This window comes from Psammomys obesus, unplaced genomic scaffold (genome assembly GCF_907164565.1).
Source record: "Psammomys obesus unplaced genomic scaffold, mPsaObe1.curated_primary_1811, whole genome shotgun sequence".
NCBI lineage: Eukaryota > Metazoa > Chordata > Mammalia > Rodentia > Muridae > Psammomys > Psammomys obesus.
Genome location: NW_026596039.1, coordinates 3046622 through 3066300, shown reverse-complemented (window position 1 = coordinate 3066300; position 19679 = coordinate 3046622). Strand labels below are relative to the sequence as shown.

At 46.9% G+C, this 19679-nt stretch overlaps 1 protein-coding gene across 2 annotated transcripts in view; it reads left to right on the top strand.

Moving 5' to 3' along the window:
* Ubash3b (ubiquitin associated and SH3 domain containing B) overlaps positions 1-19679 on the top strand; it is a 145785-nt gene that overhangs the window by 111265 nt on the left and 14841 nt on the right. For both annotated transcript variants that reach the window (XM_055622294.1, XM_055622295.1), the window contains exons 6-10: positions 5496-5704; positions 11332-11464; positions 13040-13160; positions 16417-16539; positions 18394-18486. In XM_055622294.1, the coding sequence (XP_055478269.1) occupies positions 5496-5704; positions 11332-11464; positions 13040-13160; positions 16417-16539; positions 18394-18486 (679 nt within the window). The remainder of the gene's footprint in view (positions 1-5495; positions 5705-11331; positions 11465-13039; positions 13161-16416; positions 16540-18393; positions 18487-19679) is intronic.

The following is a 19679-nucleotide window of genomic DNA, read 5'->3' as shown; positions in this document are numbered from 1 at the left end:
GGAGAGAAGACAGACAAATGTAAAAAGGGAGAGGTTGTGAATACCACAGTGGAAGGTAAGAGTGAGGATGAATGGATCCTGCTGTAGACAAATGGGCATGCATTTGGCATCCTTCTTTGGAGGCCTTTCGATCAGCAAAGGCAGGTCATGTATCTAAGGAAGGACCTGCCGTGTGTGCTGTTTCCCTTTCCATCGTGGTTTCAGTTTAGCAGAAGCTATCAGCTCACAAGTAGGGCGAGGGAGATGGCCCTACTAGTAGGAGCACTTCCTGTGCAAACATGAAGACCTGAGTTCAGATCCCCAACATGCACACAGAAGCTGCACGTGGCCCATGTGCGTGAATCCTAAGAGCTAGCGTAGGTGAAATGGTGAGCTTGGGGATCGGTGAGAGAGACAAGGGAATAAAGTGGAGAGCCTTTTTCTCTGGACTCCACATGTGCACACACGGGCACAGACACATGGAGCACGCACCTGTGCGCACTCTCATACGTGTAGCACATACACAGTGCACACACAAATAGATAACTTTTATTACAGCGTAGTATTAGAACGTCTATATTTTATTATCGGTTTTGCTCTCAACCTATACATTAAATTAGACCATAGCTATAAATAGAAAATATATATATTAGTGTATATATATATATAATATATATATAATATATATAATATAAAACTATAAAATATATATAGTAATTACACTTACTTATATATGTAAGAGTGTGTTTCGCACTATCTGCAATTTCAGGCCTACCCTCTGGGTTTTGGAATGAACCCCATGGTTAGTGGAGAACTGTTGTAGCTAGATGAAAAACTGTCTTCCAAAAACTTATTAAGCAATAGTTGCATGTTTCCCAATTTTTCAATAACAATTAAAAAGTTTTTTTGTTAGTTATTAGCATACATGACCTTTTGATAATACTTTTATACTTTCTTTATTATTATTATTATTATTTATTTTCATTTCATCTGTTTTAATTGCATATGTGTTCGATTCCCTAGAACAGGAGTTACACACAGTTGTGAGCTGCCATGTGTGTGCTGGGAATTGAACCCGGGTCCTCTGTTAGAGCAGCCAATGCTCTTAACTGCTCTTAACTCTTTCCAACCCACCTCTTATACTTTCTTAGTTAAAAATAAACAAATCAATAAAAACTGAAATCTGTCTGTGCCCAGGCAACCTGTATGTCAGTGTTAAGAGCCAGTCTGAACCAAAGCTTCAAGGTGAGGTGCAGGAGTGATGAGGCCAGGCTTTGCCTGACTTTCCTGATGAGAACATCCTTCAGTCATGGTGATTTCTCCTGAGACAGATTGAGCAGACCAAGTTCGATGTTAAGAATTATGGCATCTTCTGCCATCACCTAGGATGAACCCTTAGGATACTAGAGAGAGGTGTGGCTGGACAGACTCTTCCCAGGACAAAGGCAGAATAAAAGGTCAGGGTTTGGTTGTACGAGGCTTCGGAAGACACCTTTGTAAGAGAAGGTGGCTGTGGAATTTTTCAAGGCTTGTCTTCGAGTGAACCCCGCCCTCCAGCTAACTCCGGGGAACTGCTTTCCTGCGTGACCCACATTCCGCTCAGTCTGCGAAGGAGGAAAGAGCCTGCAAATGCCCACATGAGTTATTTTCTAAAAATAACTTGTCCCCCTTTGTCTCTTATTTGTGAAAGCTCAATTATTACGGGTCTCTTCTGATAAGGCACCCGCTTTGCCTCTAGCTTCGGTCTGGGGACTTTTGGTCTTCGGGGAGTCTCTTGACTATGTCCCTTCCTCCTTCTTCATTCCCTCCCCAGGAGGGAGGCTTGAGAGAGTATTCTAACTAGGGGACTGACATCCAGAGGAGTCTGACTGAGGCAAGGGCACAGAGCAAGGCCTAGGGATGCTTAGGGAAACCGCACAGTGGTGTTTATCCCTCGGCAATTCCAGGTTTTCAGATGCAGACTCACGGCTGTTTGTAGCTTACAAGGGCCCTGTGTTAATGATGGCACTGAGCTGCCGCACTAGGAATGCCCCCACAGAAACATAGGACAAAGTTCAACAAAAACTAGATGTTTCGGAGCCTTGAGCCCGTGCTTCAGCACTGGCTTCCGCATTGTAACAATAGTTAGATTCATGCCGACAATTTTTGTAGTTCACAAGCTGGGGATGTAGCTCCGCTTGGAGAGTGCTTGCCTGGATTACATGAATCCCTGGAGCACATAAAAGGGGATAGGGTGGTACCTACACATGTGTAATCCCACACGCAGAAGGATTAGAAATTCAAGGTCATCCTCAGCTACACAGTGAGTTCAAGGCCAACCTGGGCTACATTGAGTCCTTGACTAAGACAAAGCAAATAACAAAAAGCCCAACCAACCAACTGAAAAGCCAAAGGAACAAACAAAAATCAGGCTGGGGAGATGGCTTAGTGCAAGCCCAGGGGCCAGAATCAGTTCCCCAGCACTCAGATCAGGAAAGCAAAATAAGTACTGTGCCGTGTACCTCTCTGTAATCTTAGTGTTGGGGAGATAGAAACAGGAAGATCCCTAGAGTTTGCTGGAGAGACAACCTAGTCAAAGCAGGAAGCTCCAGGTTCCGTGATAGACCTTGTCTCAAAAAAAAAAGAATGGGGATGGATGGAGAGATGAAGTAGAAGGTAATTAAAAAAAAAAAAATCAGCTTTGACCTCTGACCTGCACACATAAAGCATGTATATTTCTCCAGTTCTTAGCTTTCTCTTCTGTAAGATGGAGGTGTTTCCTAGTGTGTTGCACGGATATGGAGAATGTGTGGATTGCTACTGTGGATACAGCTAGCACGTGGTAGACACAACAGAATCACATACCTGCAGCTTCTCTTCAGTTGGCTGCCTTTGTGTCTGGTCTCTGGTTTAATGAGGGAGAAAAAGCTAAGCTTGACACAGGAATCTATTTAAAAAAATACAGTTTTTATTTTACGTGTATGGGTGTTTTTGCCTGCGTGTGTCCGTGTACCATGTGTGCGGTTCCCATAGAGGCCAGAAGAGAGTGTCAGATCCCCCTAACCCCTGGAATTGGAGTTACAGAGGGTTGTGAGTGCTGGGAGACGAACCCTTCCTTTGGAAGAGCCGCCCGCGCCGTTAACTGCTGGGCCATCCCTCAAGAATTCTTAGAAACAGACACTAAACCATGAAACACAGAATGAGCAAAATGTAGGGCAGGTTAGGCCTGGGTCTGATGTCGTTCAGGCTCGGGCTGAATTTTTTCGTCTACTTTTGGGGGTGGGAAGGAGCACAGAGCACTAGGGTCGGGATTATTGTTTGTATGTTTACTGGTGCTGGGGGCTGTACCCAGAATGCAGAACATCTGAGCATGCGTGCCACTGAGTCACCCACACACACACACACACACACACACACACACACACACACACACCGTCGGTCATACTGTCAGATTTTACTGAACTGCCTTGATTTTTAGGTTATACATTCAATCAACCAACACTATTTGCTGTCCCTCTACCATGGGCCTAGGCTATATGGTCTCCAATCCTGCTTGAGCCTTGATGGCGCCAGGGGTGTCTGATAATGGGATACACAGGTTTAAGAGCTGGGACAGAAGGACTTCTCCGAGCTGCTCTGAGAAGGCGGTACTACCAGGCCAGTGGGGTTTTTGAGCCACAAAATGCGCTGTGCTCAGGAAGCTAGGGAGAGTTTTGTCTACGCCCTGCTCCGGGAAGAGCAGGACTGCTTTCCCTTGAATCACCACGTGCCCAGACTTGAGCTTGAAAGAGAAGCCTAGTCAATAGTTTTTCTTTTAAAACAGTTTTTAAAAAAACAGTTCATCAGAACCCTTGTATGAAGATCAGAGAGAGACAGGGCAGAGACAAAGATAGTCAGAGGACAGACAGACAAGCAACTGAAAGATAACTGGAGAATTAGAGACAGAAGCAAGAACCCTTGTTAGAAAGCCAGGGAGACAACAACTGTGCTTTGTCAACTTTGTCCTCTGAAAGAAACTACATTTTTCCTGGCTCTTTTCTTTGGAGGTTTCCAGAAGAAAATGGTTAATTTGGTTTGGCTTTGTTGTTTAATTTTGTTTTCATCTGAGATAAGGATTTACTTTGTTGCCCAGGCTTGCCTAGGCTTACTATGTTGAGCAGGCTACCCTCAAACTAAAGGTGAGCCTCCATCTCAGCCCTCCCTGGGCTGAGATTACAGCTGCGCCCCACCACACAGAGAAAAACCCTCTTTGTAGCGTGTTTTAGGGCTTCACTTTGACATCAGCCAGATGGATGGTTCACAGGCCCACCCAGAGCTGGCCTCAGGCCCCAGGATCATGGCAAAGAACGCCATCACTCAAGAAACCAGGAACCCTGGGCCACTAGAAGTACCTATGCCTCTGCAAGGCCCTGCCCTCTGGCATTTTCCTTGAATAGCGCATTTAACTTCTGATGGAGACCAACGCTGAGAACTCTGAAGATGGTAACCAGAATATGTAGCCTGGCACTACCAGCTCTGACGCCTTCCAGGGGCTGTGAAAGCCTTCTTTACCTTTCTGGCTGTCTAGAAACACATAATATAGGATATCATTTCCTTCCTATGAGGTTTCTTGCTGGTAATAAAAAAAAAAAAAAAAAATAAAAAAAATAAAATAAATGTCTAAGGTTAAAAAAAATGTCTAGGGTTATGAGGCTTATACACACCAAGAAAGGAAACACCCTTCTTTCAAGTACGGTACAGCAGCCATATGGCCTAGCCTCATGGCTCCTCCGGGAGTCTTTTCTGAGCTCAGAGTAAGGACATGTGGCCTCCATCTGCCCTCTGATGGAAGCTGGTTGCCTTCTGATACACACACTGGTGTCTAGGAGAGACACATTTCCTTCAGGGTCTTTGTTGCAATTGTAGGCTTAAAGACACAGCCTTGGAGGCATAGATGGTGCTTCGTTCATTGGCTGAATCACGTAGAAAGCACCATTCTTCCTGAGCAGCGAAGAGCACTTACTGCTCTTGCAGAAGACCTGGGTTTGGTTCCAGGCACTCACATGGCAACTCATAAACCTTCTGCAACTCCAGTTCCAGGGGATCTGATGCCTCTGAGGGCTTCTGGATGCACAGACATGGGACACAGGGACACACACACACACACACACACACACACACACACACACACACACACCATCCTTTATTCCCATCCCAGTAGAAGTGATTCCCCCTCTGGCCTGTCTGTAAGCCTGTGTAGAAGACAAGTTTCCTTACACAATTCTTATCTGCCTAGTGCTTGCCACAGCAGATGGAGCAGGGAAATGAATATCGGTAAGTCTAGCATTGCCCAGCTTTCTGATGAGTCCTCAAAACCCACCAGGATCTAGAAGGTTCTGGAGCATCAGGCACCTGCCCATAAAACTCTGCCGAGAGAAGAAGTGCTTTCTAGTCAGAAGCGGTGTCTGCCCAGAGCCTGTGTGTCTAGAGTATGGTCTAGTGCCTAAGGTGCTCAAAAGAATGGTAGAGGGGTCTCATGTGTCTTCTCCTCTTTGCAGACGTTACAGGTGATCTACCCCTATTCCCCTCAGAATGATGACGAGCTGGAGTTGGTCCCTGGGGATTTCATCTTCATGTCTCCCATGGAACAGACCAGCACCAGTGAGGGCTGGATTTATGGCACCTCGCTGACCACTGGCTGCTCGGGGCTGCTTCCTGAGAACTACATCACCAAGGCTGATGAGTGTAGCACCTGGATCTTCCATGGGTAGGTAGACCTACTCTCCTGTCCTGTGCGCTGCCACCACCTATCTGGGGTCCTGGTGGGCAGCCCGGTTGAGGCTTCTATCCGGCACCGGCTGGAGGATTGGTTACACACTAGTGCTGAGATCAGCTCTGCTTCAGGGCTTCTGTCCGCCTCGTTCTGGGCCAGGACGCTTGGGGGCTGACTTCTCAGAGCAACTAGACAGACTCCTTTGTCAGCCAGACCAATGACGGAAAGAGATTCAAAAGTCAGGAGCCCTAACTGTAGCCCTCGTTTGCTAGGTATCCCTGAGCAAGGCCTCAGGCCTGGCATGTATATGCCTAGGCCAAAGAGACAGTGTCCAGGGTGACTGTTGGAACTAGACAGGAACATGTTTTGTCACTTTCTTTATTAAGGTGACAGCCACTCTGCTCTCTGCAGCCCACGCTGGGGCCCAGTGTCCAGAGCGGACCATGTCGTGTAACCATCTTTGTCCCAGACAGAAATAAATACGAGCACAAAGTGCCTTTCTCCTTTGCAAGCCAAGGAATGCAAATCCAGCCCCAGGTTTCCCATGCTGGTTTGGTTTTCCCTTCTTCTTGTTCCTTCCATGTGGCAATGTGGTTGAGAGGCAGAAGCCCTGAATCCCCACTGCATTGTAACCTACCACTGTTAGTGCCAGTCATAAGGGACCAGAGCAGATGATTTCTGCAAGTTCTTTTGCCTGGAGGGAAAAAAAAAAAAAGAAGGTCCCCTGCTCCATGAGACCTGGGCAAACCACACACCCAGGATGGGAGAGAATGCTTTCTTCCTTCCTCTGCCTTCCATGACGTCCTGCCCCAGCCCACAGTTATCCAGATGCTTCATGACCGCAGACATCTGGTTTTTAGAGATGTTTCTGAGGCTGAGAATATAGAAGTTGAGCCTCTGCAGTCACCTATTTATCCCGTAAAAATAAGTAAGGGCTGGGTGAGACCTCACTGGTAAAAGTGTGGCTACTCATGCTCGTAATTCCAGTGCTGGGGGAGGGTGCGGCAGTTCAGCCTAACCTACTTGGTGAGTCTGGGGACTGTGAGAGACTTTGCCAGGAGAGGAGAGGAGGAGGTGGAAAGTGAAGGGCTAGCAATGCGATAAAGGCACTTGCCAGAGAGACTAATGACCCAAATTCAAACTGCAGGGCACACGTGGTGGAAGGAAAATCCCAGTCCAGAGGGCTGCCCTATGACCCCTTCACACACACACACACACACACACACACTACAGTCTGTACAAACATAAAAATAGAAATAGAAATGAATGAATGAAGAGAAAGAAAGAAAGAAAGAAAGAAAGAAAGAAAGAAAGAAGGAAGGAAGGAAGGAAGGAAGGAAGGAAGGAAGGAAGGAAGGAAGGAAGGAAGAAAGAAAGAAAGGATCCTAAAAACTGTGTTAATGGACCTAGAGGAGATGGACCAGAAGTTAAGAACACTAGCAGTGTAATCCTAAGGACGAGAGTTCAGATCCTAGCCCTACAAGGTGACTCACAAAGCACCTGTAATTCCAGCTCCAAAAGATCTGATGCCGTCTTCCAGACACTGAGGGCCCACATGCATCTGTTCACACAGACACGCATGCACGCACACACATATGCACACACACAGAGATATTTATATAAGTAAAAATAAATACATTTTTTAAAAGCTGGACAGTGTCTAAGGAACTCGGGGCTGTTCTCTGTCAATCCCCACCCCCACCCCCCTACACACAGGTACACAAACTGTAACAAAATGCAGTCATGCATTGCATCTGCAATGGTGTTTGGGTCACAGGTGGCCCCTGTACACAGTCACGGTCCCTTAAGTTGCATCACGGCATCCTAGAAGCCGTGTTTATTCTCACTTTGATGTTGTTCAAACAAGTCAGTCAGCTAGTGATGTGATTCTCGGAACACAGCCCCAAAGGGTGGCTCATCATATACTGAGACCTGAAGATACTTTGCCTGGTGGAGAATGGCTCACAGGTCTCCTGTCTTTAGCACGTGTAGCACAGGGGCTACATGTGAGGGAAGAGTGCACACATGGGAGCCTGCTAATTCCTGTAAGAGTCTCCATCTAGACCTACGCCCTGAACTAAGACTCAGCTCCACCATGGGAGACACTGACCAGCCTCACTCAGGGCACCATGGAAGGTCTTTTGAAGATAACTGTTGAGGTCACTTCCTGGGAACTTTGTTGGAAATTAAACAGCCGACTCAGCTAAGTGTCAGAACACAAAGGTTAAGAACTGAGACTCTGACTAAGTTCTGTTGAATTCTATTCCAGTTGGATCCAAATCCTACTGTCTCATATACTGGCTGTGTAAACCTTGCCCAAGCTGAATTGCTTCTCTAGGCCACCATAAAAGAGATAATCATTGCACATACAGTATAAGTTGTGGTAGTGACTGCAAAAACAAACAAACAAACAAACAGCTCTGCTAGATCTTTGGTAGCTGTACAGCAGTACTGACTACAGAGTACCCACTGGTATTTTGATTGCTTTTGTTTTTGTTCTGTTTTGTTTTGTTTTTTGGTCTCTGTTTAGCAGACCTCATTAAACTAAACGTGTCTTTCATAGAAACGGCCTCACAGGTGAGTTGCACTTTACTGCTCGGCTGCAGAGGTAGAAATGGCTCCCAGAGGCATAGCTCGGCTCCACTGTAAGACACACCTTCTCCTGCCTAGGATGGGTAGTTATGGGGAGATATATGACCTGGTTTGGCCCTGGCTGGCTGCATGGAAAGCTCTAGAGAAGGTTCAGGCAGTGTACAGGGACTTGGGGCGTCAGTGGCTTCCACGCCTCTCCCCACCCATGGCTCCTTAGCTTTCGGAATGCCTGAGGAAGTGTTTTCTTTCTCACTGCCCTTTCTGGTGGTCATGTATCCCTCAGTGTCCCTGAGCACCTTCCCAGTAATGCTCACCCTTCTAGACTGGGTGCTATGCTGACCCTCACACAGGTCTACCATGTTCTAGGCAGGAGCCTGAGTCTTCCTGCTTTCTGAGAAGGGGCTCTTGGCATCAGGCCCGCTTCCCTTCCACCCTGGTCTGACACCGTTCCCAGGCTGTCCCTGGGAGGAGCCAGATCTCCTGATTCTAGTGACATTGAAGATGGGAAGGAAGCTGCCATTCACCTCAGCAAGGGAACTGGAGGGAGAGAAAAGGCCCTATCATTTTCTTCCCAGCTGTGATAAAGTGAAGAACTCACAGACGTGGGCAAGGGAGATGTCAGCATGATTCCAGACAGCTAGACACTGGAGGCCTAAAGCTTTGATGAGCCAGACAGGAAAACTGACATTTCTTCAATCGTGCGCTGTTGGGGAGGCTCCTCTGCTTAAGATAAAGGCAGACAGCTGGTCTACCAGAGTGTGTGAGTGCCTTGAATTTCCTTGGGCTATACTTACTTAAGTTTGCCCGTAACAGGCTTAGCTTGGCTGCACATCACACCAAACAGACGCAGCTCTGTGGAGCTACAGGCCCCTGGTTCTGCCTCATGGGTTCTGAACCCATAGTCTGTGAGGGACGGGATCCAGACAAGGGCATCCTGGTGTGTCTGATGTGCACAGGCTGCAGATCTTTGCCTGAAGGTCTAGTCAGGCTGGGAACATAGCCCAGTTGGTAGAGTGTTTGCCTAGCATGCCTGGAGTCCTGGATTGATCTTCAGCACTGTAGAGAGTAGGTGTGGCAGTGCACAACTGTAATCCCATGGAAGCACGAGGATCAGGAGTTCGAAGCCAGCCTGGACTACATGACACCCTATCTCAAACAAAAACAAAAACTGGCCTATCATTTGGAGGGAGAAAGCAGAGGCATTGAGGACTTCTAAAAATATGCCAAAGTACTAACATCATATGATTTCTTGAAAAGAAAAAACAAAAATCCTGACCTCTGACCTGACTATGTCACTCATGGGCATTTGCCCACACGACTTGATGTTTATTAAAGCACTGTTCACAGTAGCCGAGATGGAGTCAACAGAGGTGACACAGGTCAGCAGAGGAATGAATAAAGAAAACGTGGTAAATATATGCAGTGGAATTTGATTTAAAAAAAAAAAAAAAGAAGTCGTAAATGAATTAAGTCAAACTCAGAAAACCAAATATTGTGTGGTTTTCTCTCATCAATCATAAATTTTACATAGGTACAGAAAGTCACACATACACAGACACACATACATGTATACATGTGACATGAATACAGACATGAAACTGCTTAAAGGACTCCGGGGAACTAATGGGAGAGCCATGTTAGGCTAGAGAGAAGAGAAGGAGAAAATGTGATCAAAGTGCACTATCAACTTTTTTGGAAATAAGATGTGTGCCCCCCCCCCCCCATTCCCACCAGACAAGGCTCCTGTGTAGCCCTGGCTGTCCTGGAACTCACCATGTAGAGCAATCTGACTTCAAACTACAGAGCTCTGCCTACTTTTGCTTCCAGAGTGCGGTGACTAAAAGGGTGTGTACCACGCCCAATGCGTGCATTAAATGCACATTAAGTACATTAAATGCTTGTAGAACAACGTCCTTACAAGACTGAGTACTGTGTGTAAGGAATATATGTCAAAAAAAAAAAAATGCTAGAGGTAGGTAATTAAAAAACCAAAAGCCCGACAACCAGTTAGCTTACTGGTTTTAGAAAATATGAAAAAAAAAAAAACATTCAAAAGTAAAATTCTAACAAGCATATCATGTTGCCTACTGTAGAGTGCGCACTTGCTGGCCAGCTCAGATTCTCGGGTCTACAGAGGCAAACCCAGACTCGATTAGGCAAACCGGCCCTTTCCAAGAGATTAAAATTAAAAATCCAGATAGTTCCCTTTGAGACTTCCCAGTGACCCAGGAGATGTTTGTCGGAGCTGCCCAGCGGCCATATTGTAATAGCACCCCTCATTACATAAAGCTTTCGGAAGGCATCCTGTGTTCAGGAATTTCAGTGTGGCATGTTTGGAGAGTTTTGCTCTCAGCCGGATCTCCTCTGGGCCTCCGTAGTCACAGTGGCTTAGTTGGAAATAAGAGTTCTTAGTTTAAAGCTTCAAACATCTAGCAAGAGTCAGGTCCTCTGAAATGCCCCAGTCTTTACTCATCTTCTTGGAATCGCTGTGAAGGCTAGCACAGTGCTGGAGACAGAAGAGAGCAGGTTAAGGGATAAGGACCATGTTCCTGAGAGCCGCAGAGCCACAGGCAAAGCCATGCTGGGAACACATCTGCCCTCACATTCCTCGGATGGAAACAGCCATGGAAAAGATTAAAGGCGACAGGAACTGTTTATTTCACTGCAGCAACAGGAAGAGCAGGAACAGTGGTACATAATTGATACCTCATTATTCTTTAACGTGTCTCTGCTGCCAACCCTGCCTGCAGCGTCCTAATAAGCTGAGAATCACTGGACCCCATCCCTGCCCAAAGGGATTCATGCATCTGTTCTCTGCTCTGAGAACTGTCTGCACCTTGTTTATTAACGGCAAGCCTTCAGTAAAAAAACAAGATGTTCTTGCCTGGGGATGGGATGCTCACTGCTCAGATTCCCAAGCACCCTGCGACCAGAACACCCTTTGTGCTAATTCCCATAATCCTGTTGGCTATGAACAACCCAGGACTCCCACCCAAAGCAGTTAACCCTTTCCTCTCCTCCCTCTGCAGTTCTTACTCCATCTTAAATACGGTGTCCTCGAGCTCACTCACGTTTGGTGATGGAGTATTAGAGAGGCGGCAGTATGAGGACCAAGGACTCGGGGAGACAACACCTCTCACTATCATCTGCCAGCCCATGCAGGTAAGGCTGATCGTGAGGGTCCTGTCCTCGAATGGAACTCTGAGCTTTTGTTTGTTTGTTTTACTTTGCTCTTTGAGACAGGGTTTCTTTGTGTAGTCCTGCCTGTCCTGGAACTTGCTGGCCTCAAACTTAGAGATCCTCCTGCCTCTGCCTCCCAAGAGCTAGGATTAAAGGCATGCACCACCACCACCTGGCTAATCAGAATGCTTTGAGGGCCATCCTTAGCATTGACCTTGCTCCTTCCAAAGGTCATTGACCTTATGGAGAGGCAGTATACAAGGTCATAAAAGACACACAACAGTCCTAAACTAGAAGAGACTGGTGAGCGGTGCTGACTGCGGACATCGACGTTTGAGTTTGAGCTTGGAAGCAAGGCCATCCCAAGGAGAGAAGAGGAGGCTTTCACCTCAAAATAGGTCTGACACCTATACCTGTATCGATAGAATGAGGTTCTTATCATAGTAATCAGTGTAGTGAGAATTCAGTATATTAGTGGCCCTTTTGGAGACTGAAGGAAGAAGGGAATAGGAGTGGTTTTCAAGCAGAACAGACAGACAAGCAGAAAGTTCAGTATGTTGAGGACAAACAGGGAGGGGCACTGTGTTTGGAGCGTCAGCAGAACAGGCAGCAGAGTCCACAACGCCCATCCACACACCAGCCCTGGCAAAGCAAGAAGGTGCCAGTGGAAGGGTGGGAGCCAACGATGACCTAGGAGTCCAAGGCAACTGGGAACACATGACATATCAGCAATAAGGTGCAGAAACGTCTGTGCCGTTCCACTAGCAGCTGCGGAACCTGTAGTTGTCTTAACTTGCCTGTGTCACCACTGAGAAGTTGTCCCTCCTGAGCCCGTTCTGGAAATGCCAACACGTATGTAGTCAGATAGTCATCAACACCTGATGATTAGACTATGCAAAGCATGGCTGGAGAGATGGCTCAGCAGCTAAGAGCACGGACAGCTCTTCCAGAGGTCCTGAGTTCAATTCCCAGCACCCAACATGGTGGCTTATAACTGTCTGTAACTCCAGTCCTAGTGAGTTCTTCTGCCTCTGTGGACACTATGCCTCATGTGCGGTACACAACCATGCAGGCAGACAAAACACCCATAAATAATACATGATAAAAGTGTTAGTATTAAAATGAAGCAGGGCACTGGAGGGACAGACATGTGTGTGACAATAGAATTTCTCCCTCCCTGAAGGAAATGATGACATCCTCCTTTGGAGGAGACAGCTGTCTTTCTGAATGATCATCTCTACATTAATGACTGGTTTGACCTGGGAACTGTACCTTGGATAAGCCTATTAGAGTAGGGACAGCAAAGGGCATAATAGCACTTTCGTAATTCCTCATACTTCACAGCACCTGAAGGTATCTCATGGGAGCCTGAGAGTAACTGTAGGGTGAGTTTACTATCCTCACTTTACAGCTAGGCCAGACTAAGCTCACGGCAGTCAAGGGCATTGTCAGAGTCAGACACTGGCAGATTTTTGTCCTAGGGCTCAGCTCTCCTGGCCTCACGGCAGGTCTGTGATGCCCTGTGTATCCTTACTCTTTGCTTTTCTTTCTCTGCAGCCCCTGAGGGTCAACAGCCAGCCTGGACCCCAGAAGCGATGCCTCTTTGTATGTCGGCATGGGGAGAGGATGGATGTTGTATTTGGGAAGTACTGGCTATCCCAATGCTTTGATGCCAAAGGTGGGTGACTTTAGTCTCTCCATTTGTCCAGTTTGACTCTAGTTTCAGTTACCCATGGTTAACCATGTTCTAAAACCAGTAAGTAGAAAAGTCTAAAGCAAGCTGTCTTAGAGTTTTTATTGCTGTGATGAAACTCCATGACCAAAAAGCAAGTTGGGGAGGAAAGGGCTTTTTTCGTTTACACTCCTACATTGTAATCTATCACTGAAGGAAGCCAGGACAGGAACTTGAGCAGGCAGGAACCTGGAGGCAGGAGCTGATGCAGAGGCTATAGAGGGATGCTGTTTACTGGCATCCTCTCTGAGGCTTGCTCAGCCAGCTGTCTTACAAAACTCTGAACCTCCAGCCCAGGCATGGCACCACCCACAATGGAGTGGGGGTTGGCCCTTCCACATTAATCTGTAATTAAGAAAATGCTCTACAGGCTTGCCGATAGCCCAATCATATGGAGGCATTTTCTCGGTTATGGGGTTTCCTCCTCTCAGATGACTCTAGCCTTTGTCAAGTTGACATAAAGTTAGCCAGAACACAAGCAAGTCATGTAATTTAAGTTGTAACCCCTCCATTCCGGGAAATGTGATAAAATCTCAGGTTGCCTATGTCCCACCTAGGACATCATCCTTTTTGTCATTGTATTCACAGTATATATGCTACCCACTCATTTGTTGCCTAATAACATCTTGGCTATCTAATCTACTGTCACAGTACCATTTACCTCTCCTCACTTGATCACATAGATAGATTATGTGTTGTTTTTCTTAGTTGGCCTGCCTTGCTGATCAGGTGGGAAGGTGTCCAGCCTTCTGGTACTCAGTGGAAGGGTGTTGGGGAGACCCACAACTCTGAGGCCACGAATCTAAGTCACGTGCTATGAGGACTGGGAAGGTATCCCAACTCTGAGATGAGAGAGAGTCCCAAAGGTATCCTGAGACACGGGGGCCCAGGAACCTCACTGCTCTGAGAGAAGGCCTCTACAACAGAGACATTGCAGCTCCCAAGGGAGGGTTGCCCAATCCTGAGGAGCTGAGGAGCCTGAGCTCTGCTCCTTCATTTCTTCTCTTCTCTTCTTCTTTTCCTTCCACCTCTGACAAGTGAGTTAGAGCAGGCAGTAAATCTCTTAAAAGAGATTTATTAAAGAGACGAATCCAGGAGAGGAGGGACAAATCCAGGACCAGCTGACGGAGAAGGCAGCAAGAAACTGGGGAAAAAACAGCCTTAATATAGGAATTTGTAGGGGGTGGATCTTGGGGGGGGGGCAGAGGTTTCTAGATTGTGGGTTGGTGGGATTTCAAGTCCTGAGCTATGGGAAGCTCAGGGATTGGTGAACTTTCCTGTTCAGGGATTGGCCAGTTTTCCTGCTCAGGGATAGGTGGTTTTCTGTCCAGTCTTTTCACCTCAAATTTGCATAATATGGGATGAGTCTTGCTGAGGGGGCTGAAAATGAGAGTTAGAGAGATCTCGGGCAGTGTCCTTGGGCTGCTGGACCTTCCTCAAGCCGAGGTCTGGCCGCTTTTCTGCCTTGAGGGGTTATAAAGTATGCCAAGTGTCCAAAACGTTCACAGTTCACTCTGAAGGCAGTAGACTGAAGCAGGAAAGGTTACCAAGGACAGCTCCCATGGCCTCAGCAGGCGGGGAGGAGGGGCTGACTGCCCAGAGCCTGGAAGAAGAACGAGGGAACCATTTGCTACTATGTATTAAACTGGCCTCTAAACATAGCTCTTGGAGGGTGCAGTGGGCACGAGGGTGCAGTGGGCAGCCGGCCCTGCAATGGGGAAGGGGCGGCTGTGGGTCACAGCTTGTGAGGCATCAGAACAGCTTGGGGTGGCCTGCTGCCTCGCTTGGGGTAGGTTGGAAGGTGGAACTGCCTTAGCCTGGGAGGTCTGCTGCAGTGGCCTTAGGGTGGTAGATTGCCTGAGCTCCAGCCTACATGGTATCTTTAATAAGAAGTGTAACATTCTTTTTTAAAATTATCCTTTATTTGAGGTGCTTAGGCACCAACCCCTGAACCTTGAGTAGGAGAGAGAAAAGGTTAGTGGGGAGAGGAGGCCCAGACACCTTTACTTCTCCCGGCTATTGAGGGTCAAGGGGTTCTTTCAGGGCCCTATATCAATCTCCATCAACTACAGACACAGCTAGCAGGCTCCTCCACGAGGCTGCGCCCCGAAGTGTTTCTCTCCATTTGTCTGCTCCAAACCACCACACCGTCTCTGGTCTCTGGTCTCTCCAAACGGTTACACGCCCACACTGAACGCCACACCTTTTCTTTCTCTGCTCTCATATTTATACTCCCAGAGTCCTAGACCACGCCCCTCTCTACGCTGCACATGGAAGGCCATTACCAGCTGGCAAAGACCACACCCCACATGTGGCAATTAACAGGTGTGGACAAACTATAGCCCAACTAAAACCCCACTCTTAGGATTAAAACCAAAACGTATTTACATGATATAGCTGAGTTCACAAAGAACCCAAAACTTCCATCCAAGTATAATAATCTATTTTGTGCAAGACACCTGTATGATTTTCTTCTTATATGTCATTTTGTTATTCCTCATTACTGTGACAAGTTAAATGTTGTCATAGGTGTGCTTGTGTGGGGAAACGTATAATCTGTTCAGGATTTCACACTTGTCTGTGAGCTCCGGCATCTAGTGGGGATGTATCTCCTGTCTCTAAGGGGAAAGTACTGGTGGTTGGTGGCCTGCACAGCAGTGCATACCCGTCGCGGCCTCTAGGGGGCACCGTCAAGCTACTTTTATATACAACGAGTCATTTTAATGTAGTTAGGAAATTTCTGGACTCTTAAGTCCTTCTTGGTTGTTTCAACTCTTAGGGGAGAGATAAGTGTTCTTGTTCCCATTCTATAAACTGAGGTATCTGGGAGCAAAGAGTAGCTGTGTCTTGCCCATGTTCATGAGCAAGACATGCTGATCCTGTAGCCAGAGTCCCTACCCTTAAATCACATAGGCCATCCAGTTACTCATTTGAGTGTCGTATTAAGAATGGGAGGCGTTGCCTTTGTTTGGCTGTTATTTTCGCTGAGAAATCCCCTCTCCGATGTCATCAGCAGAAGGGAGAGTGGATTCTATGTCAGTCTACTGAAGAAAAGGTGTCAGCTTGAACCATCATCGGCTTCAAATGGTTCAGTTCATTGTCATGACCAAGAAGGAGGAAGGGTCAGGCTCTTGGAGGAAAGTCTCCAGGAAACAAGTCTGTGCAGCCTTTATATGATCTTCTCCCCCCCCCCCCCCTGCAGGCCGCTATATTCGCACCAACCTGAACATGCCTTATAGCTTACCTCAGCGGAGCGGCGGTTTCCGGGACTATGAGAAAGATGCTCCAATCACCGTGTTTGGGTGCATGCAAGCAAGACTAGTGGGTAAGAGCTCTTGTATGGCATCTCCTGGCTCCTTCAGCAGACCCACATTGTGGGTGTGCAGACATACTTCATAAGACTTCCTTTTGTGGTTTGGTTGGTGGATTTTTGAGGCAAGGTCTTACAGACCACGCTGGTCTAGAATGACAGATTTTCCTGCCTCGGCCTTCTGAGGGCTGGGATTACAGGTAGGCCTCTGCTGATTACAGATGTAGCCCCTGCTGAGGAATGAGAGAAGGAAAGTCAGGCCTTTTAATTTATTTATTTGCCACTGGTCTAGTAGATGTATCAGCTGCTAGCTCAAGAGGGCAGCCTCAGTCAGCATGGTGTATGAAAAAGCGAGGGTGTAAGGGAGAGATCCAGGGACATTGCAGAATTTGCAGAGGCCCGGTGACGTTTTGAAGTTGTTCAGTTCTTTGAAAGCTGTTTTCTATATTGGTGGTGCAGAAACTGTGCCTTATACGACTCAGCCATTTACTATGTATTACTGATCACTTATTTGGGCAAGTTCTGGGCTAGGTAACAGGGATCCAAGAGTGAAGATTCATGGAAATACATGTATGTATTATGATGACTATCAGACTACATGGCTGACTGAATAACAAAACTCTACACAAAGTATGAGAAGAATTTAAAAAAGAAAATACAAGGAAGCAACAAGAGAGGGAGGGAGAAGGAAGAAGAAAGGGCGATTAAGAGGCAGGGTGACTGCTCAGGTGTAGCCCATACGCAGCTCAGTGTCAATGTAGGTCGCCTAGTAAGGGGACCAGGGGCTGTCTCTGACATGAACTCTGTTGCGTGCTCTTCCATCACTTCCTCCAGGCAAGGTGACCTTGCCAGGCCACAAAGGAAGAGGGTGCAGGCACACCTGAAGAGACTTGATAGTCTGGGGTCAGTTAGTACAAGAAGAGGGCTTCTCCTTTAGGACTGGGATAGAGGGGAAGAAGGTGAGACCTGGAGGAGACGAGATGCTTTACATCTGAATGTAAAGCAAATAAAGTAAGGAAAAAAAAAAATAAAGAGGCAGGATGAGCTGAGGCCTCGAGTGGGAGTTATCTGAGTAAAGAAGGAACAGAAGGGAGAGAGAGTATTCTTGGTGTAGAGGACAATATAAACAAAACCATATTGCATCAGGGGATCCCTGCAAGACAAGCGCAGTGGGTAAAGGCACTTACAACAAAAGCCTTGTGACCTGAGTTCAAGCCCTAGAACCTGCATGAAGGAGGGAACTAATTCCATAAAGTTGACTGCTGACCTCCATATGCACGTGTGTGCCTTCTGTCTCTCTTTCTCCACTAATAATAAATATTTAACAAAAAGCACTAGGAGTACAGGGGATGCAAGCCCTTCTTATTTCCAGAGCACAGGTCGAGGCAGGTCAAAAGAAGGAGCTGGGAAGACGAACGAGTCCATGGAAGACATTGATACCACATGAAGATACTTAGAGTTTCCCTAGTAGAGAAAACAAGGGAACCACAAGAGAAAGCATTAAAGTGTTAAAGCGTTGGATATCGGCTTCCCAGTGTTAGAGTCTAGGCAGCTGAGATTCGGGTTAGCACAGCTGGAATTACGGCACCATAGGGTTTTACCGTCTAGCCCTCTGCCTGCTGTCACAGAGCGGGTTTCAGCATCTTTGTAGAGGCCAGAGCACTGTCCTGTCTGTAGCTCCCCTAAGAGGTGGCAGGGGAGAAGGAAAGAAAAAAAAGACAAGAAGAGGCGTGTTGCTTGGCCTCCTCGTGGAAGCACCAGTGAGGGGATCTGGCTCTCTGCGAGGTTCTGCTTGCACGGTTCCGCTGAGGGTCGGGCTGATGCCCGAGTGAATCCATCATGCTGATTCTCTGTTGATTTGCTTGGCAGGTGAAGCCTTGTTAGAAAGTAACACCATTATTGATCACGTTTATTGCTCTCCATCCCTACGCTGCGTTCAGACTGCACATAATATATTGAAAGGTAAGACTGTCGGCTGAGCGGAAGTCATGTGGTCCATCCCTCTGCTTCCTGTCACTTATTGCAGAGTTATGGAGCTTCAAAAACCGAAAGGTTTTGTTTGTGTTTGTTTGTTTTTGTTTTTTTGAGACAAGGTTTCAAGGTGACGTGTAGCCCACTAACCTACAGCAGTCCTCCTCTCTCAGCCTCCTGAGTGCTAGCATTACAGGCTTGAGCCACTGTGGCTCACACAAATCTGGAATTTTTGTTGAGGATTCTTCCACAAGGTAACCAACCTTGCACAAAAAACCATACTGCTGACAGTGTAATCGAGATAAAGGGAGTATACTATTAATTTTTCCCTAAGTCCTTTAAGCTGTCTTGAATGGATTGTAGCTGTACAAAATATTTGCTCCTTTTACAGAGATGGTTCTCTTTGCATTTAGGCAGTTGGACCATCTTCCCTGGCTTTGATGTGGTGTTTTGTTTACCTTTTTGTTCTCAGCAGTAACTGAGCTACTGGCGTTCCACACCATCACCATCTTAGTTTCTTCAGTTAATTGGAAAGACTTACTTATTCATTCACTTTTTTGAGATGTGGTCTCACTGGGTAGCCTTGACTGGCCTGGAACTCTCTGTGTAGACCAGATTGGCCTCACACTCATGGAGATCCACCAGCCTCTACCTCCAAGGGCTGGAATTAAATGTATGCAGCACCCTGCTCTGCAAATTAGAAAGGTTTTAAAAGCTCCATCGCTGAAAAAGTGCTCAACTTCCACCCTGAAGTCCATGGACATTTGCATTAGCACAACCTCCTTGGGAGGAAGACAGGGAGCTGGACTGAACTTGAGCCAGACACACAAATGAGCCAGAAATAAAGAAGCCAGCGAAGAACTTGCCACACACTTCAGCCTTCTCTTCTTTAACCTTAAGTAAACTTTCCTCTTGGTGCAGCGGCATCTGGGTATTAACTGCGCACAGAGAAGCTGAACTAAATGCACCGCAAAGAGAGCTAAGCAAATATAAAGAAAAAAAAAATATACATATATTCTAAGGGCATCACACTGGGATAAAATAGGACTTGTGCACTGTCATGTGTAAATTATTAACGTCGGGTTCCCTGATAGACAGAATGAGCAACGTATATGTGATATTCAGGCACAGCGTAAGCTGCTGCGTAGTAGTCCATGCCGAGAGACTAGCTGAGCTTTTGAGTG